The sequence below is a fragment of the Notamacropus eugenii genome, chromosome 1 (genome assembly GCF_028372415.1).
Source record: "Notamacropus eugenii isolate mMacEug1 chromosome 1, mMacEug1.pri_v2, whole genome shotgun sequence".
In the NCBI taxonomy this organism is placed as follows: Eukaryota; Metazoa; Chordata; class Mammalia; order Diprotodontia; family Macropodidae; genus Notamacropus; species Notamacropus eugenii.
Genome location: NC_092872.1, coordinates 260,126,978 through 260,153,856, shown reverse-complemented (window position 1 = coordinate 260,153,856; position 26,879 = coordinate 260,126,978). Strand labels below are relative to the sequence as shown.

The 26,879-nt window shown below is 39.6% G+C and overlaps 1 protein-coding gene across 1 annotated transcript; it reads left to right on the top strand.

Annotated features, from left to right (window-relative positions):
- The first annotated feature begins 9 nt into the window (after positions 1 to 9).
- Positions 10 to 26,879, top strand: DDX50 (DExD-box helicase 50). The gene is made up of 15 exons (XM_072628776.1): positions 10 to 262; positions 3,958 to 4,257; positions 5,381 to 5,456; positions 6,662 to 6,840; positions 7,464 to 7,581; positions 7,700 to 7,885; positions 8,086 to 8,231; positions 8,916 to 9,065; positions 11,895 to 12,056; positions 12,654 to 12,773; positions 14,033 to 14,106; positions 17,370 to 17,529; positions 20,414 to 20,548; positions 21,071 to 21,115; positions 26,384 to 26,879. Exons 1-15 carry the CDS (start codon positions 170 to 172, stop codon positions 26,669 to 26,671), a joined length of 2,232 nt encoding a protein of 743 aa, XP_072484877.1. The 5' UTR covers positions 10 to 169; the 3' UTR covers positions 26,672 to 26,879.

Here is a 26,879-nt window from a genome sequence, read left to right as displayed (position 1 = left end):
TGGCCCGGCTAGTCAGGGCGGAGAAGGGAGTTGGAGCGGTGGGCGGGTGGGGATGGCCTCGGAGCGGAAGTGACGCCCGGCGGCGCGGCCCGGGCGTCTTCCTTTTCTCGCTGTCGCTCGCGGTGTGGGGCTCGTGCGGAGTGGGCCGGGAGGGAGCAGGCGGCGGACGATGCCCAGCAAGGTCCTGTGGGGAGACCTGATGGAGGAGGAGGAGCCCCTGGACGGGCCCGAGAGCCCGCGGAGGGACCGCGGCCGGCACAAGGTGAGCGCGGTGGGCCGCCCTGTCAGGCCTACCCCGCCTTGGCGGGCGGCGGTCTCCTCACCACCCCCTGCCCCTGCCCCCATCCCCTCCCCGCGGCTCTGGAGGCCGCAGATTCCTTGCCGAGCCTGGAAAGTCCTGGCCGGGGAGGTCGGGGTGTCCAGGGGGGAGGGACCCGAACCCGCCCCCTTATCCTCGCGGGGAAACTGAGGGGGGAGGACGCGCCGGAGCCCGCCGGTCCCCTCCTCTGATCCCCCAGGCGCACCTGCCCAGCCTCGCATCTCAGGTCCCAGGGTCGGGGTCTGGGAACCCGCGGCCTCCCCGGGCGGGAAGGCCCCTGGCCTTGACGCCCCCCCCCCCATCCAAGGAGCTCCCTCCCCCCTCAGCAGACGGTTCTAGAGCAGCCCGTCCGCGGTGGGCAGACTGCCCTCTCCTCCCCCCGGACCCCCGCCGAGGGTTCATCCTTGTTCCTTCACAGCACGTGTTCTCTTTAAGTCCATAAGGTTTGAGAGGTGCTAGCAGTGTTGAGAGGAAACCGGGGCTCGGAGGTTCGGTGGGATCTGACCGTGGTCTGGTGATTGTGGCATCTGAACCCAGAAGTTTCTGCCCCTGGGCTCCCACCTCTCCGCAGTTCAGTTCTGCACGAGTTTATAGGGTTGGGTAGGTGTACAAAGAGAAAAGGAAAAACCGCCCCGCCCTCTGCGCTGACCAGTGTACTGGGGGGCTCCTACGGGCCGAACTTAGAAGCCCGTAGATGATAAGTTAGGGAAGGAGGGTGTGCTCGAGGCGAGGGGTCCAGGAAAGGATCCCAGGAGGTGACCCTTGACCTGGGTCTTGAGGGAAGAAGGGGGTGCAGAGGGGGGCAGCCGGGGGGAAGCTTCGGATCGCACCTGGAGTGTGGGAAGGGAAGCCCCGTGCCCTTGGCAAACTAAAGAGTTGTTTGTTTTAATCTCCAAAAGGTAGCTCTCTAAGCTCTCTTAATCGAGAGAGTGCCTTGGTCAGACTTGGGTTTTAAGGTAATTTTAGTCCCTCTCTAGAGGGGATGGGGCCTGAATGATCTGGGAGTGGATGAAGGAAAAAGTCTGAGTTCACCCTCTGGCCTACCCACCCTTGAGGTAGTCGGGAGGGTGCTTCTTGGCTCTGGCAGCAAAATGAGTGTCTGCTTGTTTGGGAACAATAAAAGGCAGTATGAAATCAAGTGCTAAGTTATGATTCATTGATACTGTGCTCTCAGTTTCCCACTCTAGGATAAGGAATTTCATTATCATTAGCACTGGGAAGTCCTCTGTGATAAGCTCCTGCCTGTGCCAGGCAGCATCTCAGCAGCTTACAGGCTTGGTGGGCAGCCTGAGCAGAGAGGGCAAGTGACTTTGCTCCTCGTTTTCTTGGCCATGTAGAAATTGCCCTCTCAAAATGAGCTTAATTTTTTTTCAATCAACAAACATTTTTTAGCTTGTACTATGTGTGGAGCATTGTGCTAAGCACTGGAGGATACAATTTAAAAGCAAAAACAGTCCCTACCTTCAAGGAGCGCATTGCATTCTAATGGGAGGAGACAAAACATGTTATAATTAACACAGTATAAATATAGGATAGATGAAGACACTTTAGAGGGAATGGCACTAAGGGGAATAAAAAGGCTACCTAAAGGAGGTGGTGTTTGAGGTCAGTCTTGAAGGAGGCAGAGATTCGGAGAGTTGGGGAGGGAATGTACTGGAATGTCTTGTGCAAAACACAGCAAGCAGACCAGTGTAGCTGAATTGTAGCATGGGTTAAGGGAAGCAAAACATGGGAAGATTGGAAAGATAGAAAGGGACCAGACTGGGAAGACTTCTAATGCAAACCAAGCAGTTTATATTTAATCCCAGAGGTGGGAGGGGGAGAGAGTGCTTTAGTAAAATAGACCGCTTTAGTAAAATCAAGTTGGACCTGACTGGAGAACAGATGAGACTGGGGAAAGACTTGAGGTAGGGAGACCAACAAGAAGGCTATAGAAATTATTCAGGCAAGAGGTGTCGAGGGCCTCTTCTGTGGTGGCTGTTAGAGTGGAGAGAAGGGGACTTGTAGGGAATGAGATTGGACAAGTTTGGATTTATATGGTAAATGAGGGGAGTTGAGGATGGTGGTGCCCTTGATGATAATAGCAAGTTCAGAAATGGAGAATTTTGATAATAAATGGATTCTGTTTGGGACATGTTGAGTTTGAGATGTCTGCAGAACATCCATTTTTAAATATCCAACAGGTGTTTGGTGATATAGGACTGTAACTCAGAAGAGAGACTAGAACTGGATAAATAGATCTGGAAATCATCTGCATAGAGATATTAACAGGATTTTACTGTTCTCTAACCTGTGAATTCTTGTAGCTACACAAAGCAGGTCTAGAGACAGGAGTGCCAGTAACTAAGTAGCAAATTAATCGATTTCAGAATAAGAAATGCTCTCCAAACTGGAGTAAAAACACACTTTATATACATAAATCAAACCTGGGGAAGATGAATTACAAACAATTGTTTCCCAGGGCCTGAGTGGTTTTCTCACGACAGGCCCACAATACAGGTGGGCAATACAACAATTTTTTGATTATTTTCCTTGGATCAGAGAAGGACCTGATTTAATTTTATTTCCTTTTCCCTTTCCCCCATTCCAAATCAGGTTTGAGAAATCTTTTCTTGAGGAGTTATTTGTGATTTCCACAAGGGGTGTGTGTCTGTGTCTGTCTGTCTGTCTATGTGTTGTGTCTGTGTTGGGAATGGAATTGGCTGTTGGTATAAGGCATAGCAGTAGGTACTGGCTTGGAGGGTCACCATTTAAGATTCAGGATCCACTGGTAGGTTGTAGTCTTACTTCTTTACCTTCTTCCAACCCTTTAGATATGGATGAACCCAAGGTACAATCCTTGGCTACCTTCTCTTTGTATTTTCTCTCATTTGATTTTCTCTGCTTCCATGTCCCTGATTATCCACACTATGCATATGATTCTCAGGTTATCTGTGTCATCCACCATAACTTCTTGCCTGGATCCTTGTTCCATACTTTCATCTATACTGTCTGCCGCATATTTCCATCTGCATGTCCTACTAACACCTCAAACTCAGAATATCCAAAATTTTGAGCTGTTTTCTTTCTGTCTGTTCATTTGGTCTGTCTGTTTCTCTAACCCTTTCCTCTCCCCCTAACTATTGATGGCAACACTATCTTCTGGTGAATCAGGTTCATAACCCTGGAATCACCTTGTATTCTCACCTCTCACATTCAGTAAATTCCCTCTGTAATTTTTCTCACATCTTTTCCCTACATGACTTTACTGATGCCATTACTCATGCTTGGAATGAATTGTTTTCTTGACTCCCATCTATCAAAGTTCCTGTCTTTATTCAAGGCCCAACTCAGATGAGAAACATTCCCTGACCCTTTCCTTGATTTCTGTGGTTTTCTACCACCACCCTTGCCAAAAGTGTTCTATTCCCCATTGCCTTGATTTCATTTCTTCTCTGCTGTCATAGTTTTTTTGTGTTGTAGCTTTTTTCAACTATAGTCTAACTTCAGGGCCTTACACATCATGTTTATAAATGTTGACTTGGATTAGTGAGCATTGATCTAGATCACCTGAAGTCATAATAAGAGAACTTTGTAACAGTCTTTTTAATTTATTTTGTTTTAATTGAATTAATTACTGTTATTTGTTTCATCAACAGAGTGATAAAAGGAAGTTGAACCACCGAGATGACTTTAAAAAGAAATTGAAAACATCAGATAATGATGATTTAGATGGACTCAGTCCCCCCAAATCCAAAAAATCAAAAAGGAAAGAGAAGCTAAATGGAGACACAAAAGAAGGGCTCGATAGATTTCCAGACGAATTTTCAGATTCACCCAAACCTGACAAGGCAAGAAAGAAAGGCCTCTCAAATACTGAAGAAAATGGAAAGACTTCGAAGAGCCGATCGTCTATTAGCAGCTCCAGCCAGACAACAAAATACAGTAAGCTTGAAGAGGTATGGAGGCTTTGTTTTACATTCCGTAGATCCATCAGTGGATCCTTGATGTTATCCTTGTGGGCACTCCCTCCTGTGGTTCCTTTGCACCTTCTCATACTGTGACATTCCCATGCATGAATTTCCATAATGTACCAGAGCTTTTTACTGAGACCTTTTAACGTCACATGACTACCAGGGCAGTAGCATTCACAATGTCCATCTTATCTCTTACATTAAACTAAAGACATGCATATATGTGCTGTCCTTGAATGTAGATTTCATCCTTAAAATGAGATGGCTTTGGACAGTGAACTACATCACCCACATGCATACATACACATGCAGAAAAGTTAAACAGGTTTTATACAAAGCCAGATTTTGGGAGGAAAGTCTGACCTATATTCAAACCAATGCAGTATAACTTAGAGAATGAGGCTGATTCATTTAAATTTATGGATAATCATGCTCAAATGTCTGTTCTGTACACAAACTTTGCTTTATATTATGCATTGATAGGTATGCTGTTTCCTTAGAGTATCACATGGCCTTATAGTTAGCCAGCCTCAAAAATCCAAGTCTATAAGATCTTTGATTACTCTGAACATTCTCCTTTATTTTTTTCCATGTATCCAAAATAAAAATGAAACTTGTAATGTCAGTAAAAGTCCGAAGAGCCAATTAACGAAGCTATGGGTTATAGTTGAAATACTTTGTCCACTGTGTGATTTCTTTCAGACCTAGATTTATATATCTGACTTAGTTCCCATGGCTGATCTGGTCTGTATTTTATCTCAGTGTCCTGCCTTAATAAGTAGTAATATTGTTATATCATATGTAGGTATACACATATACATAAGACATATTAATATATCTTAGTTTATTAAATGCATTCTTGAGTAGCGTATATGAATTAAATATTATTTTAAATGAACTAGGCTGCTTTGCTCTTTAAAAGATTGTAATTGTAATGACCCTTAACTTTATTAGTTTTTTAAGTGTGGCAGTTTATCTCTTTTGTCATTTTGTAAAGTTAAATAGTAGTAGGTGAATATTAACTTAGGAATCTTAGAAAACATTTACCTGAATATAGAATTGAGTACGAAGTATGAGCAATATTTGGACTTGAATTTAATTTTGATAGGACCTAACACCTGAGCAGAAAGAAGGCGCCTTCTCCCGATTTCCTATCTCTGAAGAAACTGTAAAACTCCTCAAAGGTAATATGAAATTTAGTTCAGTGTGTAATGAAGCAAAACTACTCTTGTGCCTTTTCTGGTCAAAAGGAAATTATTGTTTAGGACAGTATGAAACAGCTGATCTTTTATTATGCTTGTTGTTTCTGTGCAGTTCTGGTTGATCTTCTGTTAGCATCTTAAAGAGTCCAGTCTCTCAACAGTTATTTTTAACATTGTGAATTAGTTACATACTAATTATTATTTATAAATGTGATTTATTATTATTATTGTTATTAGTGATGAGAGGCAGCATAACATAATTGATAGAGAGTTGGCCAAAGAGTTAGGGCGAACTGGGTTTAAGTTCTAACTAAGACATTCTCATTTGGTTTCATGAACCTGGGCAAATCACTTGTCCCATCCCAAGTGATGATAGAATATGTTGAAGACAGGTGTTGATTTGCATGGGTAGAGAGAGGCTTTACATTGGAAGTTTCCTATATTATTGAAATTGAATTGAGACTAAAAAAATTTTTTTAAATTTTAACTTGCTTGAATACTTGTGATCTGTGTTTTGAGAATTGCTTCATTTTAGGAATTTGTAGGGTTTTGTTTTTTAAGAAACCTGGAATTGTATCAGTTCTACAATTTTTTTAGCTGCTATTTTTAAACCTGGGGTGAAGGTAAAGCTAGCAGTCCAGTGGTGAGCCATTGTTTGCAGATTCATTCTCTTGGGCCATTGATTTTTTTTGTCATTTGGCATCATACAGTGTTAGCACTGGAAAGGAACCATGTAAGAGTTAGTCCAAGCCTCTCCCATCTTCCACAGTGAGAACTGAGACTCAGAGTGGCAGAGACTTTTCCAAAGGCAGTTTCTTGGATTCCCAGGCCTCTGGTCCACTCTTTTTAAGTATGGACAACTTACCCCATTGTCAGTTGCCCTAAATGGATTTCATTGATGAACTTACTTGCAACAACTTTGAGGTTAATTTCCTTTGCACTGGTGGAGTTCTTGAGAAGTTGTAGGAAGGGTAACTTGCTTCCCAGTCCCCTCCCTCCTCTGTGTGGGTATAAGCAGATGTATGTTATAGGTGGGTAAACATGGTGCTCCTGCTTCTTTGGAGTATAAATAAGAGGGTGACTGTCATTGGGATAGCCTCTCTGCAGAAACCCTGAGGAATCTGGGTTGGTCATGCAAGTGCAGAGCTGATGCTGCAGAACCATTCTAACAACATTTCATTTTACAGCTCGAGGGGTAACCTATTTGTTTCCGATCCAAGTGAAGACATTTAGTCCTGTATACGAAGGGAAAGATTTAATTGCTCAGGCACGGACAGGAACAGGGAAGACATTTTCCTTTGCTATCCCTTTGATTGAGAAACTCCAAAGAGATCAGGAAGAAATGAAAAAAAACCGATCTCCAAAGGTAACCATTGCAATTACAGGCATGAATGGCTTTAACTACTATTATGAAGGAGAAGAGGTTGTTGTCTGAACTTCAGTATCTGAAAATTAAACGTCCATTGAGCCTTGTGGGTCTCAAACATTTCAGAAAGAATCATCTTACCTTTTAGTAGTTGCAAAGTAAAGATTTTTGAAGCAGGATGTTAGTTAGTGCTATCTATGGGTCTTGAGATTTTTTTTTATAACTTCATATAACATGAAGCTGATACATTTATTTTTAAAGGGCTTACACATGTAATTATATTAAGTAACACTTTTTCCATAAATCCACACAAGGTTTATGAGGACTAATTTTTTCTTTTTTAAAGAATTCACTTTTTCATGTGAAATTAGAATATCATGATGGTCTAAATAAGACCTCCTCCCAACCCCCACCCCACTCTGAACTGCTTTAAAGGGGACTTTGGTTGTTCTTTGTACTTTTTAAAGATGTGTGATACCATGCTTTTAATTCAACCATATGCTTCTAAAAGCATTAGCTGTTCCTAGGTCTTAGCATGTCTTAGAACAACACTGAAGTCTCTGTGTCAGTTTAGGTCTTGGAAATGCATCTCTCTGTCTTTTTCCTTTTAAACCATTACTCAGGTACTTGTTCTAGCTCCAACAAGGGAACTGGCAAACCAAGTAGCCAAAGACTTCCAAGACATAACTCGGAAACTTAGTGTGGCATGTTTTTATGGAGGAACACCATATCAAGGTCAAAGTGAGTGAATGTTCATGGTAATTGTTAAACATACAATTATTAGTACGTCAAAGGAAACAGTAGAAATTCTTAGACTTTTTTATTTACAAATATTATTGGCTTTTTTTCCTTTCCTTAGTTAATCACATTAGAAGGGGTATTGACATCTTAGTTGGGACCCCTGGCCGTATCAAAGACCACCTGCAGAGTGGCCGTTTGGATCTCTCTAAATTGCGTCATGTCGTGCTTGATGAAGTGGACCAAATGTTAGATATGGGTTTTGCTGACCAAGTGGAGGATATTATCCATGGATCTTACAAAACAGGTACTTCAAAATAATGTTAGGGGTGGATTAAAAAAATATTCATGAAGCATTTTAATTTTCTGGGGTATGTGTATGCATGCATAAATATTTGGGCTTTGAACTTAGAAAGTACATTATTTGGGATTGGAGATTTGACTGGAGAGCTTCGAAGAGTCTTATGATGATGTTCTAGAACACTGAATCAGATTTATTTGTTTAAGGTTCCGAAGACAATCCTCAGACCCTCCTGTTTTCTGCAACTTGCCCACAGTGGGTATATAAAGTTGCCAAAAAATACATGAAAACCAAATATGAAGAGGTTGATCTCGTGGGAAAGATGACTCAAAAGACTGCAACCACTGTGGAAGTAAGGAATTTTGTTTAAAAATAATAATAGAGATAGTTCTGCTATAATGAGACACATGATCCCAAAAAGCATCATGCTATACAAAATCAGCAATAAAACCACATGGCTTACGGGGGAAATAGGGTTAAGACACAACCCTCAAAAACCTCATCAGCGATGTCAAAAAATGTTAGGAACCTAGTGAAAATTGTAGCCCAGTTTTATACATGTTAAAGGTTTAAAAAAATAAATAATACAAATAATATCAGCATCCATGGCTTCCTGCCCAGCGTCCTCCCTCCTCATCCCTCCCTTTCCACAGTCCAAGTTAGGTAAGTTGAAATCCTGACCTCATTAGGCCTCCATTGAGGTGGGAGCAGGGGATGAGGACCAGCCTGTCTCTGCCTGCAATTCTTACTGCACCAGAAGATATACAATGAATCTGGCAATTTACCTTGACAAACACCTAAAGTTTGTTTGTGGGAGTAGGCGTGGAAGAATTGCATTTTGTGAGTTATTTCGAAGTGGTTAATTTTTCTGCATTGCCAATGTTCAGTCAACAGAGCTCCAAATATACTTGGTCTGGGACAGATGATCAGAAATAATCATGGATTTTGGAAGTTATTGATCATTTGGGAAGTGGAGCTGACAGGGACTGTCTTTCTGTGATTTCGTAGATCACATTTTTGAAATTTTCTCTCAAAGCATTTGGCCATCCAGTGCCACTGGTCTCAGAGGGCAGCAGTGATTGGTGATGTCATTCAGGTCTACAGTGGAAATGACGGGAGAGCCATCATCTTCTGTGAGACAAAGAAAAATGTGGCTGAGATGGCCTTGAATCCTCACATAAAACAGGTAGTTACTTTCTATAGAGTCCTGGTAGTTGAGGCTATGGGAATGGAAAATGATTAGGAGCATGTTGGTTTGTGGGACCTGTTGGGTTGACATTCAAAATTCAGTTAAGGTCAAAGCACTGAATCATGTCAGAAAAAGATCAATCTCTCAGGTCAGGTCATTTGCTCCATTATTTTTTTTTTTCATTTGCTCCATTATTATTGTTTTTGACTAAAGGCCACTGCAAAGCAATTTGATTTTTAAAACACATTAAAGGCAAGGACCAAATGGAACACGATTTGAGTGAGCTTCTGAGTGTCAGGAGGATTGTAACCTTATTTTGTCATTTTAACTGTTCTGCATAAATGCAAACAGACACTCTTAATGGTTGCTTATGTTTCCATGTTGGATGGCAAGTACTCATTGTGCAAGTAGTAATTATTCTTCAGTGGGGACCAATTAAGTGATCCTAAGGAATTTCTGGAGTGATTCCAGATACAAAGGGCAGAATGAAAGGTAATGTAGAGAACCTTTAAAGCCTTTTTGTCCCAAGGATCTAGCAGAATGTTTTGCATAGGGATTATAGACTCAGGCCACAGATAAGTAACTAAGGTAGGGATTTAACATGGCAGGGGGACCTGCAGAGCTCCCTGACAGGGACAAATTTCAGTAGATAAGACTACTTACGGTGTTTGAAAGTATGTAGCTTTCTGGCCTACTTAGGGGCTGCTGCCCCTAAGATCCTTGAGGAACACAGCGCTCAGTATGCAGAGACTCCAGATAATAAAGGCTTGGATCAAACAAACCCCTAGCATTCTCTGTAGAACTTAGGCAGGGCCTACTTCTAGATTCTCAATTTAACACAGATTCTTAATTTAAGAAGCAAGGCTAGAAGAATGAGTAAACATCACATCTCTCATGTGGGAAGCAATTAATAATTGAATAGTTGCCTGTTCAATTGAATCTTTAAGAGGGATCTACTTTGACCAATTTAATTACTTTATGCTGCTTGGAAAAGATTGCGACCAGAATAACCATTCTGAAATACATAGTTTTTGATTAAACCCAATGATTGTTATGTTGTTGCCTGCTTGAGAAATGATTTGTAAATCCCATAGGTACAAAAAAGAGTATCCTGGTCTTTACAGGCTTGTAGCCAGCCATCACTTAAATGGCACAAGGTTCTGAAGGTAGGCTCCACCTACTGAAGCATTTTGACCATGAACACGGCCCTTTTTGTAGGGAATTGAGCCTGTGTGCTTGGGGAACAGATAAGGATTGTTGGAGGAAGGAGTTTTGCAAAATGCCTTGACTTAAAAGGTGTCTTGCATCTTAAAGAATTTGAGCTCCTACTTCCTGGATGGATTAGGTGCCCACTTAGATAGTAAGCTAGAATTTGTGTTAACAGTGACTCTGACATTTGCTTATCTTGATGAGCCTTGAAAGAAAATGTTTCTTTAAAATAATTACCTAAGATTTTAAATTCATGTACTATTTATTTAATTGGCTACAGATAGTTGGCTGATTAAAAGCTGCTAGGAATATTCACACCAAAGCTACAATTTTTGTTTTTAATCATTAATATTTAAAGATTCTTCTTTGTACTGTCCAAGATTTAGACTTAGAGCCATTTTAAGCCTGTGTAGGTAGAAGGTAGACCATCACGATGCAAAATTAAGGGGTTTTTTGGGTAGCCACTTGAAGGGAACACCCACTTTCAGTACTAGGTTCCTGATTGTCCTTCTTTCCAAAATACCCTTTGGTTTCTTAGTTCACTTTCAAATGCAAACATAAGTCAGTTTACATACCTAGCCTAGGACTCTGTGAGCCTGCTTCTGATGGTCACAGGAAGGCAGCCTAGGTGTCAGGTCCCTTTTGACACTAAGGGAGTGGGGGTGCGGATAATTTGCCTTCTTGTTGTGTTTCAAATGGCAGCCAAAATAGAAATTCCTTATGTGGTGGGCTCCTTAGGCTTTTGTGCACTGACCTGGGGACCTGACTCCCATTTTTGCAGCATCATTTCTGTGGGAAAAACCTGTTTAGGTTTCTCAACTGCAAGTAAACTGTGACACAGTCTATAGGGAGGCTGCCAGTATTACCAGATTGGAGTGTGTTGTTTTCATTAGTAGTAACCAAAGTAAAAACTCAAGCATGTTTTCTCTTTTAAGTGAACCAGATTGAGATAACGGTGAAGACCACTGTGTGATACACAATTGACATAATTAATATGGATAATTTGGGGGCTCCTTTTTCTTAGTATGAGATGAATTTTGGCTTTTCTTCTCTAAATATTTAGGTGAATTTCATTAAAATGGTTATGACTCCTTTAGCTCTGTTCTCTAAGAATACTTCATGGGACTGTGATCTTCTCCAGAAGACTTTGGGGTCTTTTTTAAAGCATTAGAGACCCCAGATGCAGAGCATTCAATGCCTCCACATCTTGGAGAGTCACTTACCAGAAGCTGTGGTCAGAACAGTTCATTACATGATAGACAGATTTGATAGACAGTAGATGACCTACTCTGGAATCATACCAGCTTGGAGCAGGGCTTCTTAAATGTTTTCCACTTGTGACCCCTTCAGCACTTCTTAAATTGAGTTTAAGAAGCTCTGGTTTAGAGGACCAGTATGCTTGAACTTGAAACAGCTTGATGAATCAGCCTGTGCCCCCCAGGCAGCGCCTTCAGCAGTGCTGGGTTAGCTCTGAGCCATAATGAGGTACCCAAGTAGAGGAGGACTTTACTAGGCCATGTTGATATAGGGCTTATAAAATGTCACAGGGTTGTCCTGGTTCCACCAGAAGTGAGTACTATCAATGTTTTTAATTTTTTTCTCCTTCTTTACAAATAGAATGCACAGTGTTTGCATGGGGATATTGCACAGTCACAAAGAGAAATCACATTGAAAGGCTTCAGGGAAGGCAGCTTCAAAGTTTTGGTGGCAACTAATGTAGCTGCGCGTGGTTTGGATATTCCTGAGGTTGATCTTGTGATTCAGAGTTCACCTCCACAGGTAGGAGATGGGGGTATGGTTTGAATGTGAAGGCCCTGCCTTTTCATTTTTGAGACCAATTTCAATAGCTTCATTTTCTATGAGTGGTATGTTCTTTAGAATGGAGAAGTATGAGTTGTTTTTTATTCCTCCTTAGCCTATTGTATATTTTCAAAGATTAATTTTTCATGACAGCTTTTATTATTACTAATGCTTTGATTATCTGTATTTTACAGATGAGGATATTGAGGCTCAGAGAGATTAAATAACTTGCCCAGTGTCACACAGCTAAGGAAGTGTCTGAGGCGGAATTGGAGCTCAAAGCTTTCTGGCTCCCACTCTCACAATCTCTCCACGAAGCCTCCTGGCTGGCCCATAGTTTTATGTATCCAAAGTAACAAGCAACAGAATTAATGCAAGGAGGAAATAGACCACGGAAAACATTAGTAGAGAAGGAAGATTTGACTTTTACTTTGCAGTAAATGGTTTTCAAAGAAATGATTGAAAGTTTTATAACATAGCTATTATATAATTTATAGCTATTATTATAATCTGTATGAATGCAGTTATCTGTTGTGCACCATGCCAGAAGTTTCAAGAGGATTCTCTCTTATTCAGGATGTTGAATCCTATATCCATCGTTCTGGACGCACAGGGAGAGCTGGACGAACAGGGATTTGTATATGTTTTTATCAGCCAAATGAAAGAGGCCAGCTGAAATATGTGGAAGGAAAAGCGGTGAGTAGAGCTATGGCCAGCTCCCTGGACTGCAATGGTGGGGGAGGAGTCACAGAGATGGACCTTCTGCTGATTCTCAGTTCTTGTTCTTGGATAAGAGATGTACAGAGAGTTAAAATCTTGTCTGAGACTTTTTGCTTTAACAAAGCTTTTATTGTGGAGAAAGCCTCATTTGGATTTTAAAAAGCTTGCTAGCTTAGAAAAACAGGAATGAATCAAAAGAACATTTAATTTTAATTAATTTAGTTATTTCAATATAATTTTAAATTTGGGTTCCTTATTCCAGCAAGAGGGTCAGGTGTTAGTATTGGGGGTGAGAATTTCTTTGAAGGCTTATTTGACTATTCTTCCTTTGCCATCCCCAGTTGTGAATTATCTACAACAACTTATTCTCCTGCACTACTTTTTGGTATTTCTCTTTGCATCTTTCATGGAAGATAGACCTTGCTCTGCTTTTAATTTAAGGATGCCAGAAAAGCACTTTTTTTGACAGTGTCATTGTCATTGCATCTTTTTATGCATGCATACATACGTTGCATCTGGGAGGGTCACATAGCATATGTATACATGCTACATACTAGTTCCCCTCCTTTTCTCGTCATGTCTTTCATGCATGATATCGTTCATTGTTGTTGATGCGCTATAACGTACATACAGCCACCTTGTGTCTTTCCGCTGCTCTTTGGGTCAGTTCTGCAGTTTTGATTCTTCTGAGATCTTGATGTTCCCTTGTTTCTCAGGGAGGAGAATTCTGATGTTAATAAATGCTTTGCCTCAGCAAACAGGTTGTCCTTAGTGAAAGCAGTATGTGATTCCCTAAATATAATCCAGCCCATTCTCCTATTCAGTTCTGGGTGCATAATGTTGTTTGTAGGGTGCTTGTCTAAGATTCTGAGCACCAAGGGATTCACTGGGAGCCACCTGTTGAATGATGGCATAATAAAGGTTCTGAAAGAAATTACACATATGCTGACAACAGCTTTTGTCAGGAAAGACCCCTTGTTCACATCAATGGAGTCATCTGTTGGAAATTACCAGTTCATCATATTACAGCAAACAGATATGCCACAGAAAGTCTATTTTATCAGTTTGTTGTGGAGTTTGGTTTTTATTGGGGGTATGGCATAAATAGACCTTAATTTGGAGTTTGGAAGTATTTTAGCGTATGTCTAAGAAAATAAAAATTATCCAAATGTGTTAATCTAGTAATTATCTCCAGAGACTTCCATTTTCTTTAATATGGTTCTTTGATTTTTCAGGGAATAACTTTTAAACGTGTAGGTGTTCCCACTACAATGGATTTAGTTAAATCTCGGAGTATGGATGCTATCAGGTATGTTTCATCTTGAGTAGTATTTTTTCTCTCGTCTTTTGGTGCACAGTTTCAATTCATTGCATGTTTAGTAAGCAGTAATTTTAGTGATTCATTTAACAGATTTCTAATTTCCAAAGTTCAGGTGGCCAGTTATTACCAGCATGGTTAGCTGCATTAAAATATTTTTGTTTGCAAAGTTGCTGATGAAACTCTGTAAATATTGTTTCTTGAGGCAAAAGAAGTGTGAACGGTAGTTCATTTGGTAATCATCTTGATTCCTCATTAACTAGAACAACACTAAAAAAATAGTTAACTAAAAAAATCATCTCATTATTTGCTTTCATAAGCCAGCAATGAGTTTATGGCTTTGGAGAAAAATAAGTGTGCTAGTGGTCATGGATAGAATACCAATCCATATTTGGTATGAGTCAAGATAAAAGTGACTATGTCTTGTGTCTGTGTCATGTGATCCAACAAGATGGAGGACTTATCATCAATTCTTGGACCTCTCCAAAAATAAAGCATTTGTAATTATCTGTACAAATTAAGACATACCAGAAACCATGATGAAGTAATAGTTTGATGAACTAACAGCCAAGAAATCTGATCCCTAATATGTTCACTCAGCACCTTCTCCACCATCCCCTGTGGTCTGCCACAGCTGCATAATGAATCCCAATTCAGTGTTTTCCTTGATGTTGCTGTCATTTTTGCTAGCAAGACCTTTACCTTACCCTCCTACCCCTTTGCTCTGCTCTCCCCATCATCCTGTGGCAACAAGTAACAAAATTCAACTCTCCCCATCCTAACCTGTGAGGAGGAGATGGGATACAAGAAAATGGAAGCTTGCTCTTCCTGACTGTTCTGTAGCAATACTCCGCCAGAGAATTAAAGAACAGAGGGGAAGTGGGGCAGGATGTCAGCATGGGGGAAAGTCTCCATCAGGCTTAAAGAAAAGGGGGACTGCCTTCCTGCTGATACCATTTCTGTCTCTTGAGAAGTCATGTCTGAAAGACTAAGGCTGCTAGTGAAAAGTGAATTTCTTAGTGTGGGAGGAAGCTAAGAAAGCTTTGAGATCTAGCTTGTAGGGGAACTGCCATCAAAGAAGAAGGAGACAGAAATTGGAGAATATAAGGAAAAAACATTGAAATTGACAAAGATCTCAGGAGGAAGTAAACTTGGTTAAAAACTGTGAACATACACATGTAAACCAACAGGGACAGTATTAATAACAGAAGGGAAGATGGCCTTCAGGACATCTAAACAAGTCCAAATATCTCTGAATAAATATTCAAGACAAAGCTAAATTGGCACTTGATGAGGCAGAGGACCTTGTGGATTCCCAAGAGAGTGTAGAACCACAGCACTATCTTCCCAGATGTTTGAAGAGATAAATAAGAAACGTGAAAGCAGAATTTTTTGGATTACATGTAGAAATAATTTGCAAAATATAAAAACTTGAATAGTGACGAGTCTCACCATCCAGCAAAAAAAAAAAACAACAACAACAAATGAGGAGATAATTGATTAGATATGCAAATACACAGAATTTTAGGACGGTTTGGAAGAATATTCAGTGCTTACGGCAATGCTTGTTTGATAAAAATGACAATCCTATCAAAAGAATTTGCAGTTTTAATGCTATCAGACTATCACAGTGATACTTTAAGGAACTCAGTAAAATAGTGGTAAATTCGTTTGAAGAAACCAAAAAATCTAGAATAATAAAGCTGCTTATTTGATAAAAACTATTGGGGAAAAACTGGAAAGCAGTATGGCAGAAATCAAACTTGGACAACATATTATGCCATATTCCATGACAAATACAAAATAAATTTATGACATTAAAGATTACAATATAAAAATTTTTTTAAAGCAGATTGTATATCTTTCACAATTATGAGTAAGAGATATTTTTAAACAAGATGTAAAGGTAATTGCAAAAGATAAAATAGATAACTTTGACTGCAAAGTTATCTTTGTGACTAAAAAGATTCACAAACAAAATTAATACATATAAGATAACTGGTTAAAAAAAATCTTTGCATCAAATTTCCCAGATAAGGGTTTGGTATCCAAAATACATAAATCATTATATGCCCAGAATCCATTCATTCTCAGTCAGTAAGTAGTCAAAGGATATGAACTCACAGTTCTCCAAAGAATTGCCAATTACTAGGAATCCGATGAAAGAAAGCTCCAAATCATTAATAAGACAAACACAAGTCAAAGCAACCCTGAAGTTTTCCCTCATACCTGGTAAATTAGCAAAGATGGGGAAAAGGTGTTGAAGGTGTTGTTGTCAGTAGGCAAACGAGTGGTAGAACTATGAATCAGCGAAACTGTTTTGGAAAGCACTTTGGAATTAAGCAGATAATAGTAATTAAAATGACTGTACCCTTTGATCCGGAGATTCCACTACCAGGCTCATACCCCAAGGACTCCACTGATAAAGAAGTCCTCGTATACACCAAAATACTAATAGCGCACTTTTTGTGATAGCAAAGGATTGAAAACAAAGTAGATGCCTATCGACTGGAAAAGCTTTCAAATTGTGGTGCATGAAAAAAACCTACAACACAGGGAGAGATGAAGAATAATGAAACTAATTTGGAATTGGCCAGCCAGAAATCATTACCTTTAGACCCACTACTGTCATGGAATTTTACTGTGCTGTAAGAAATGTGTATGATGAATACAGAGAAGCATTTGAAGATCTTTGTAACGAGGGAAGTCAGCAGAGCCAAGAAAACAGGTGACACAGTGACTACAATGTAAATGGAAAAAAAAGTTAAACACCAAAAAATTTAAGTGACTTTTGCAAAATTGCAACCAAGCATAGCCCCAAAGAAGATATCTCTACCCTGTTCCTTTGCAGAGACCGTGGATGTAGTACATTGTATATCTTTTCCAACTTTTTCTGTGCCGTGTATTAGTTTTTCCAGTTTCTCTTCGTTTCTGTTTTTTCTCTAAAAAAACATTTGTTATATAAGATGGCTCTTGGGGGATATCCGGGGAGATTCTGGAGATTCAAAAATTAAAAATAATATGACTTCTGTTATACTAGAAGAAATATATTAAAGTTAAATGTGTTCAAAATTTGCTAGACTGTGCCGATGTTTTCAAATCATTTCTGAACATTTGATAGTTGTTGAATAAAGCATTAAATATGAAGGGATAGGTTAATGGACTTGTATTCTGGTTAAGAATTTTACAACCTTACCTGGAAGTAAAAATTCTGCTTTATAACCAAGAAAATGTTATATTAAATAAAATTGTAGGTCCCTGGCTTCAGTTTCTTTTGTTGCTGTTGAATTTTTCCGGCCATCAGCTCAGAGACTGATAGAGGAGAAGGGGGCAGTGGATGCATTGGCAGCAGCATTAGCACACATCTCAGGTGCCTCCTCTTTCGAACCTCGGTCCTTGATCAACTCTGATAAGGTACACATACTTGGGGCAGTGATAATGGAGGGCAGCAGATTCTAACTGAACCTCGATAAATGTGCCTTAGTACTATGATTGTTTTAACTCCTTTCATGTGCCATGTTTCCTATGTGCTCTGTAAGCAAAACGTGCTTTGTGCTGTTAGGCATTCTCTCTTAAGGAATTTCCTCCTTCAGGAAATGTTGAGTTGTACATCTCTCCCAAATCACACTCTTGGGAAGGACCCAAATGCAAAAATTTTTCCAAGCAACCTTGACCCATGGCCGTCTAGTCTGTCTTTGAGCATGTCCAGCAGTGCAAAGACATGACCTTCCCCTGTCACTCAGAAGATCTCTCTTTTATGGAGGTGAAATGTGCTTCCTTAGAACTTGCCCAGAGTGGTCCCAGTGCTGCCACCCGGATTAATATTCTCCCTTTCTGTAGCTGTTCTCCCTTTCACTTCAGTCTCTGCTGATGACCACATCTCTTTCTCCTCTCCCCAAGGTCACAATGTTACCCTGTCATTAAGTCTCATTGTTTCTGTCTTCACAGTTTCTTGTAGCCCTCTTCTTTCTGCTCCCACATTCATGATTGTGCCTCATCTTCCTCTCTAGTGCATCCTCCACTGCTCAGTGGCCTAAAGAAGTTTCTCAAGTACTTGATGCTCCGTTTCCTAACTTGTCTCCGAACTTCCTTTCCAGCCTTATTAGACTTTTCTCCCTTCCTGAATTCTGTTCTCTAGCCAAACTTTTCTGCCTGCCATTTAACACTTCTCTGCCTCTGGCCCTTCGTACTGGCCGGATACACATCTTCAGCACCCCTTTGCCTTGTAGAACCTGTGAACATTCACTGCCTTATGCATGAAGCTTGTCCTTCCCTTCTCCCTGCTTACTTTGTATTTTGAGTACATTTATTTATATAGATACAGATCTATATAAATACATGGGGTGCCCTGCTGGAGTGTAAGCTCCATGAGGGCAGGGGCTATTTCATTTTGGTCTTTATGTCCTGTTTGTTGTTCAGTTGTGTTTGATTCCATGACCCCATGTGGGGTTTTCTTGGCAAAGATGTAGATGAGGAAACTGAGGCAAACAGACTTGTCCAGGGTCACACAGCTAGTAAATGTTTGAATCCAAAGTTGAACTCAGGAAGAACTCCAAACCCAGCAATGCGTCACCTAGCTGCCCTTTTATCCCCTTGTCTCAATTTTCTTTTTAAAATTTATTTATTTTTAGTTTACAGCGTTCGGTTCCACAAGTGTTTGAGTTTTAAATTTTCTCTCCCTCCTTCCCCTCTTCCTTCCTCAAGATGGTGTACACTCTGATATAGGCTCTACATATACATTCATATTAAACATATTTTCATACTACTCATGTTGTAAAGAATTCTTACTAATAGAATGAACCATGAGAAAGAAGAAACAAAACAAAGAACAAATAGTATCAGTTTTCTAATAGATATTTAATAAATGCTTGTTGACTCATTGGTTGGTTACCTTTTTTGGAACACTGATTTATCATGTGTCTGCCTTAAAATGCAGTACTTGAAATTGGAACACAATGCAATAGATGTGGTCTGGACAGCGAATAATAGCTGCTTATAATAGAGCTTTAAGTTACAAAAGTGATCTACCTACATTATCTCATTAGCTTCTAACAAATCTTCGAGGCAGACATAATTATTATTATCCCCCTTTGACTGATGAGAAAGCTGAGGCTCAGAAAAGTAAAGCAGATTTACCTGTGGTCACACAACCCAGAGGAATAGAATCCAAAAGTCTTCTGACTTTTCTACAATATCAAGCCAAGTAGAATATAATTGTGCCTCCCATTGACCCTAATACTTACATTAATGCAACCTAAGGTGCCTTTCTTTCTCATAGTAGTGATCATGTTTCAGACGACTCCTCCTATGAAGTGTTGCCATTGATTTTATGAAGCCAAAATACACAACTTGGTTTCTCTCTGTTACCTTTCATGTTGTTGGTTTTAGCTCAGGGCTGCAGCCTGAGATCTGAGTAACATTCAGTTAGTAAGAACTGAGCAGTTTAAAACCTATTCTTTATCTTTAAATGAGCAGCAAACTTCGAAAGCAGAAAACCCCAGTTCAGTCTTCCTCTTTTCATTTTGTTTTCTGTATTAATGAGGCATTTTGGTCATCTTGACCTGTTTCAGATAAAAGTCTTTATATATAGTCACAAGCCCTCACTTTTCCAGTTTGTTTTCACTTGAATAATACCTTCATTTTATTGTACTTTATAGTTTTCAAAAGTTTTATTTGCATTATTTCATTTGCCCCTCAACAGTGTGAGGTCAGTAAGGGTAACATCCTTATTCCTTTCATCGTTTTAGAGTTTGTGTGACCTGTCTAAGGTGACATAATAAAGCACCAGAGTGCTAATAAGAACTAGGTCTAGAAACCATGTCTTATACCTCCCTGCTGCATTATTTTCTGTTTCACCACATGAAGCATATACCAATGTTTTATTAAATATTAATTTTTAAAATTTCTAACTACAAAAGCTACTAAAATGCAACAAGCAAATGAACAATGCAGATAATATGGCACTGTTTGTTGATTTATTCAGTAAATGCTGAATTCTGTTTTTAAGGAAGTCTGCCAGATGCTATGGGGCACATTCAGTGACATTAAGGTGCTCAGTCTTGTTATAATAATTCTCCAAATTTTACATTATGTTGGAAAACAAAAGTTGTGTTGTCTAATGGATTTTCTAGCTAATTTACCAAAATAGGAATGCTTGTAATTATGAGAGGTTGCAAGATCTGCATTAGCATGCAGTTTATCATGTCTTCGTCTTACTTTGGTTTTAAAGGCAAAATCTGCTTTCTTTCATTATCCTGAAATTCATACTCCCTGGTGATTGTGATCTTTGTTCCTGAAGGGATTTGTGACTATGATCCTGCAAAGTCCAGAAGAGTTACAAGACATCAGCACTGCTAGGAAGGAGCTGAGCAGGAAGCTGAGTAGTGACACCATGTCCCGAATTGTCCGGATGTGCCTCCTAAAAGGGAAAATGGTAGGTCACAATCCCTCTACAAAGCTTTGTAAGCAAATGAAAACTATTTAGAAGGTTAGCAGGTTTGGGGCTTAGTTTTTTACAGTACACAAAATATAATCTCTGGATGCTAGCTTATTTCTGATAAAATATTAGGGCTGCAGGAATAGCCCTTCTCCAAAGAAAGCTAAAAGTTACTCTTGTTTTTACAAAATCCACAGCTCCTTAGAGGTAGACATAATTTCTTAGTTCTTGAAATAGCTTCTGTTAATTCAAGTTGGACTGATGCTTTCATTGGTCCGTCATCCTAGACAGCTTTGGAGGAGGGGTAGGTATTTGATTCATCTTTACTACTTTGGGCCTTATAGACAGTCACGTAAAATTGCCCATTTTAAAAGTTATTTTTATACTTGCATGGGGTTTTACTTAACCTTTCCCTTCAAAAAATTTAAACTGCTAGGAGATTACCATCAAAGCCTATTTTAGGGAAGATTACCTCCTAAGCATTTCATACTTAAATAAAGTTTACCATTCTCTTTCTAGGGTGTGTGCTTTGATATTCCAACAAGTGAGTCAGAACTAATGCAGGTAATCTTTTTTAATGCCTATTTTTAGAAAAATATTAAACCAACTGTTCTGAATACTATTACTGTAAAATTACCTGATTGCTGCACATCATTGCTTGCTCTGAAAAAAATTCTTTCCTATATTATGAATTTAAACACTGAAAAAACAACATTTCTATTACACAATAAAGCACAAAAATAGGATTCTATATGAAATCACAGATATCCACCTTATACTCCCTGCCATCATCTAAAAGTTTACATCATTCCAAACAATCATTATAGCACCCCAAAACAAATCCTGGAACAGCAGAACCAGCAAAAAGATGGGATGAAACAGTCTTTTAACCCAAGAAATTTGGAAGATCAGCAAGAAAAGGTCTGTCTCACTTGGGTAAAAGGGGAAGGCAGTCCAGCACAGGAAGTGTCCCAGCAAGCCCCACCTCAGCAGGTAGTAGGAGATCCTGAGCCCCAGTGCCATGGATCTGGCAAACATCAACTCCAGGGTATCCCCCTTCCTGTAACACATCAGCATCTCCAGGAGAAGGGTAGATTCCACCTCTGAGAACCTCCACATGTTTCATCATAGCCCCAAGCAAATAGGTAGATGCCCACCCTCCAGGTTTCTTAAGCAAACAGGCAGCCATGAGCACCAGCAACCAAGTGCTTCAGCATAGCCTTGGGCACACAGACAGCTGCCAACAGCCAGACCACTGTGTGCTCCAGAAGTAGCCTGGGGGAAACCCCAGAAACACCCCACCAGCCTCAGCACACTCCAGATGCCAGCACTAGGACCCCAGGTAAGTAACAATAGCCCTGCAGCCTCCAGCAACACCAGCCACCCTCCTATCCCACCCCCTCAGCACAATACCTGATACAAGGGTTTCCTGTGGGCCTCAGGGCAACATCAGTACAGCACCAGGTAAATAACCCCTGGCACAGGAGCCTGAGACAGTGTTCCTGGGAGCAGAACTTAAATAGAAAAGAGGAAAAAAAAACCCCAAAAGTTGAGCAAACATCAGTAAAAGAACTGGATCATAGAAAGTTACTATGGTGACAGGGAAGACCAAGATACAAACTCAGAAGAGGACAACGAGGTCAGAACAGCTGTGGGCAAAGCCTCAGAGAAAAATGGGAAGTAGTATCAGATCCAGAAAGAACTCATTGAAGAGCTCAAAAAGGAGCTTAAAAATCAGATAAGAAAGGCAGAGGAAAAATGGGGAAAAGAGATGAGAGTGATGCAAGAGAATTAGGAAAAAGAGTCAACAGCTTGGAAAAAGGAAACAGCTGCTTAAAAAGTACAATTGGACAGATGGAAAAGGAGATAAAAAAATCCACTAAGGAAAGCAATTCCTTAAAAAGTACATTTGGTCAAGTGAAAAAGAACTACAAAAGCTAACTGAGGAAAACAACTTTTTAGAATTTGGCAAGTGGAAGTTAATGACTATAAGACATCAAGAATCAATCAAATTCAGAATGAAAAAACAGGAGAAAATGTAAAATACCTCATTGGAAAAACAAGTGATCTAGAAAATAGGTCCAGGAGAGACAATTTCAAAATCAAAAGGAGGATTTGGACAGAATCTTTTAAGAAGTTATTAAGGTAAACTGTCCTTGTTATCCTGAGACCAAAGAGCAAAATAGGCATTGAAAGAATCCACCAATCACCTCAGGAGAGAGTTCCCAAAATAATCTCCAAGGAGCATTATAGTCAAATTACAGAACTACTAGGTCAAGGAAAAAATGCTGCAAGTGACTGGAAAGAAAAAATTTAAATATTTGGGAGCAGTAGTCATAAGTACACAGGATTTAGCAGCTGTAACATTAATGGATTGGAGGTCATGGAACATGATATTCTGGAAGGCAGACTATAACCAAGAATTACCTACCTGGAAAAATTAAGCATAATACTTCAAGGGAATAATTTAGTGAAATAGAAGACTTCAAGCTTTGATCTCCACTATCAAGACCCAAGAGAAGCTTAAAAAGGGAAAAAAAAACATAAGGAATTCAGTGGAGTTGGAACTGTTCACCGTCTCCACATGGGATATTATTAATTAAAAATTGTACCACTAATAGTACAGCTAAAAGGACAAGACAGTACAGGTATAAGCTGAATTTGAGGGAATGACAAAATAAAATTAAGTGATGAGAAAGAGGAATACACTGGGTGCAGAAGGAAGGGAGAAGTTGAATGGGGTAAATTATTTTATATGAAGAGGTGTGAAAAACTTGTTACAGTGGAGGGAAAGAAGGGAGGGTGGGCAATGGGCATCGCTTGAACCTTACTCTCATCATAATCAGTTGAATATCAAATTCTGTCTTACCAGACGGGAAAATAGGAGGGGATGAGATTTAATAAGGGAGTAGGGGAACTGACTGAAAAGAGGGCAGACTGGGGCGAGTGGTAGACAGAAGCAAAACACTGTCAAAGAGGGAAGGGGTGAAAGGCAGGAGAGAACAAACAGAAGGAAAAATAGGATGGGGGGAAATGCACAGTTAATAATCATACCTGTGAATGAGGTGAATCCTCCCGTAAAACAAGTGGACAGCAGAGTGGATCTAAAACCAGAATTCTACAATACGTTGTTTACAAGAAACACACTTGAAGCAGAAGACACACAGAGTAAAGGTAACAGGCTAGAGCAGAATCTGTTATGTTTAAGCTGAAGTCAAAAAAAAAAGCAAGGGTAGCAGTCCAAATCTCAGACAAAGCAGAAGCAAAAAATGAAGACATAAGAAAGGAAATGACATCCTGATAAAAGATATCATAAATAATGAAGTGATATCAATACTAAACGTGCACCAAGTGATACGGCATTCTTCAAGTTCTTAGAGAAGTTAAGTTAGAGGTTCATGACCAAATGAGATAGACAGCATTGTGAAATGTAAAGTAGATAAATTTTGATTTTATTAAAAAGCTTTTGCATACACAAAACTAATACAACCGAGATTAGAAGGAAAGCCAAAAGCTGGGAAAATTATCAAAGACAGCAAGTGTCTTTGAAAAAGGCCTCATTTCTCAAATATCTAGAAAATTGAGTCAAATTTATAAGAATACAGGCCATTCCTCAAGTGATAAATGGTCAGATATATGAAGAAGTGATCTAAATCACTTTTGATAGGAGAAATGCAAACTAAAACAACTCTGAGGTACCACCTTACCTATCAGATTGGCTGATATGACAGTAAAGAAAAATGACAAGTGGAGAGAATATGGGAAAATGGGAAACTAATGCACTATTGTTGGAGTTGTGAACTGATCCAACCATTCTGGAGAACAATTTGGAACTATGCCCAAAGGGCAACCAGACTGTGATCCCTTTGATCTAATAATACCAGTACTAGATCTGTGTCCCAGAGAGATCATAAGGGGGGGGAAGACCTTCATGTGCAAAATGATTTATTGTAACCCTTTTCATGATGGCAAAATATTAGAAATAGAAGGGATGTTCATCAATTAGGAAGTAGGTGAACAAGTTGTGATATATGAACATAATGGAATACTGTCGTGCAATAAGAAATGATGAACAGTCAGATTTCCAGGTTTTTCTAACCTGGGAAGACTTGTGTGAACTGATGCAAAGTGAAATCAGCAGAACTAGGAAAAACATTGTGCCACAGTATCAGCAAGATTGTATGATGGTCAACTATGAATAACTCAATTCTTCTCAGCAACACAGTGATCCAAGACAAAATACAAAGAACTTATGAAGGAAAATATTATCCACATCCAGATAAAGAACCTGATTGGACTCTGAAAGCAAAACATACTTCTTTCATTTACTTTATTCTTTTCCATGTTTTTTTTCCTCTTGATCTGTTTCTTGCATAACTGTGACTAATATGGAAATATGGTTTACGTGATAGCACATGTCAAATTATTACTTGTCATTTTAGGAAGAGGGAAGGGGAAGGGGGGGAATTTTGGAACTCAAAATCTTGTAAAAATGAGTGCTTAAAAATTGTCTTGAAATAATTGGGGGGATATGCTATTTAAAAAAATGAAAAAGATATACAGCAAATTCTTCAAGTTATTTTCAAAACCCTCCTGCTTGCTTGTTCTTCCTTCTGAACATTTTCTTCCGTGCTTTTAAAAAAGTGTTATAATGGCTCTCTTTTTGGGGGGTGGGGGGTGGGGAGGAGGCAGCATCATTATCATAACTTGTTTGGAAATGTTTGTCCATTTTTTATTCACAGTGAAAGTTCTGTACCATCACAAGAGCAGCAAATACCCATTATCACATAGTCAGATATGATGGGCCAAATCAAATCCCTTAACTAAGGTGAACACCTGACATAAGGTTGTAAGCCTAAGATTTCTTGTCTCCTGACTTGTGTTACACTAAAAGCTCATTTATTTCTCCTAATCAGGAATCACATCCTTTTTATCCCCAGTAACTCAAATTTTCTCCTTTAGCCATCATGTAAAAAACAAAACTTTTTGGATGCTAATGTTTTTGTGTCACATTAAACTATTGACTGCTGTAGTGCTCTGATCCCTCATTGTGACAAGGGGCTGACCCTGGCTTCTTCAGGGCTAGTCCTACCACACTGGAAGAACTTCTAGGTCAGGACAAATGGTGGACTCCCTACCTAAAGCTCCAACTTGGCCTGGCCAAAGGGTGATGCATTCTCTACTGCCTCCTGAAGGGTCTAGCCTTGAAGTCAGAAGGGCTGGGTTCAAGTCCTGCCTCATTGTACGCAGGACAAGGGGCAGTAACGTCCGTGCTCTGCCTGGAACATCACTGTCAGCATTAGTTAGTTCTTTGTATTTTGAGTTCTTGAAGCTTTTTGTGATTTGGTCTTTTGCCTGACTATTAGGTTTTTCTTATTCCGATGATGTTTTTTCTTATGCTTTAGAGCATGGAAAATTGACATCGAATATAGTTGGTTTAGATAGGTGGTTCTTAACCTTTCTGGCGTCCATCTAGTAAAGCCTATGGACTCCCTCTCAGAATAATGTTTTTAAGTACGTAAGATAAAACACAGAATTATAAAGGAAACAAAAAATTCATAAGCCATACATTACAAACCTGTATTTGAAAATTCTAAAATTAAAGAGGTTCAGAGTCTCTCTTAAAAGCATCATTCATGAGCTTTATGACATATTTTTGGGCTTCTCAGAGACCTTTTTTCTGCTTTCTGGCTTTTGTCTATGTCCTCATTACTTTAACTAGTCAGATAAATGACTCTTAAATGAGAAGGGGTACTGCAGTTCCCTTGCAGGGAGGTTCTTCTAAATTATTTTGTGTAATTTTTTTATTAATCTCATAAATCATCTTTACAGGCAGAGTGGAATGATTCAGATTGGATATTATCAGTGCCAGATGCGTTACCAGAATTAGAAGAATATTATGATGGGAGGAGATCGTCCAACACAAGACAGAGAGGTGGCCGGTCAGGTGGTCGTTTTGGAGGACGATCGGGTGGTCGTTCTGGTGGTCGGCAAGGTGGTGGCCGGTCAGGTGGCCGTCAGGGTGGTGGTCGGTCAAGGAGTCGACAAGATAGCAGAAGGCGTGGAGGAGGTGGAAATAGATCAAGAAGTCGGGGCAAGAAACGAAGTTCCAACAGTTAATTCTGCCAGTATAAGCTAGTTAATTGGGTTAAATCATGTGTATCATCCACCACAAATTGGGTCTTCATAGTTAAGGGATGTGTCCTCTATTTGCAGAAGCACTTGGTCATATTTTTCAAAAATAACATTACAAGCATTCATGTGAAAACAAATCTACTTATACAGTTATACCTTTGAATAAAAAAAAACCTTTTATTGTCTCTTTTCA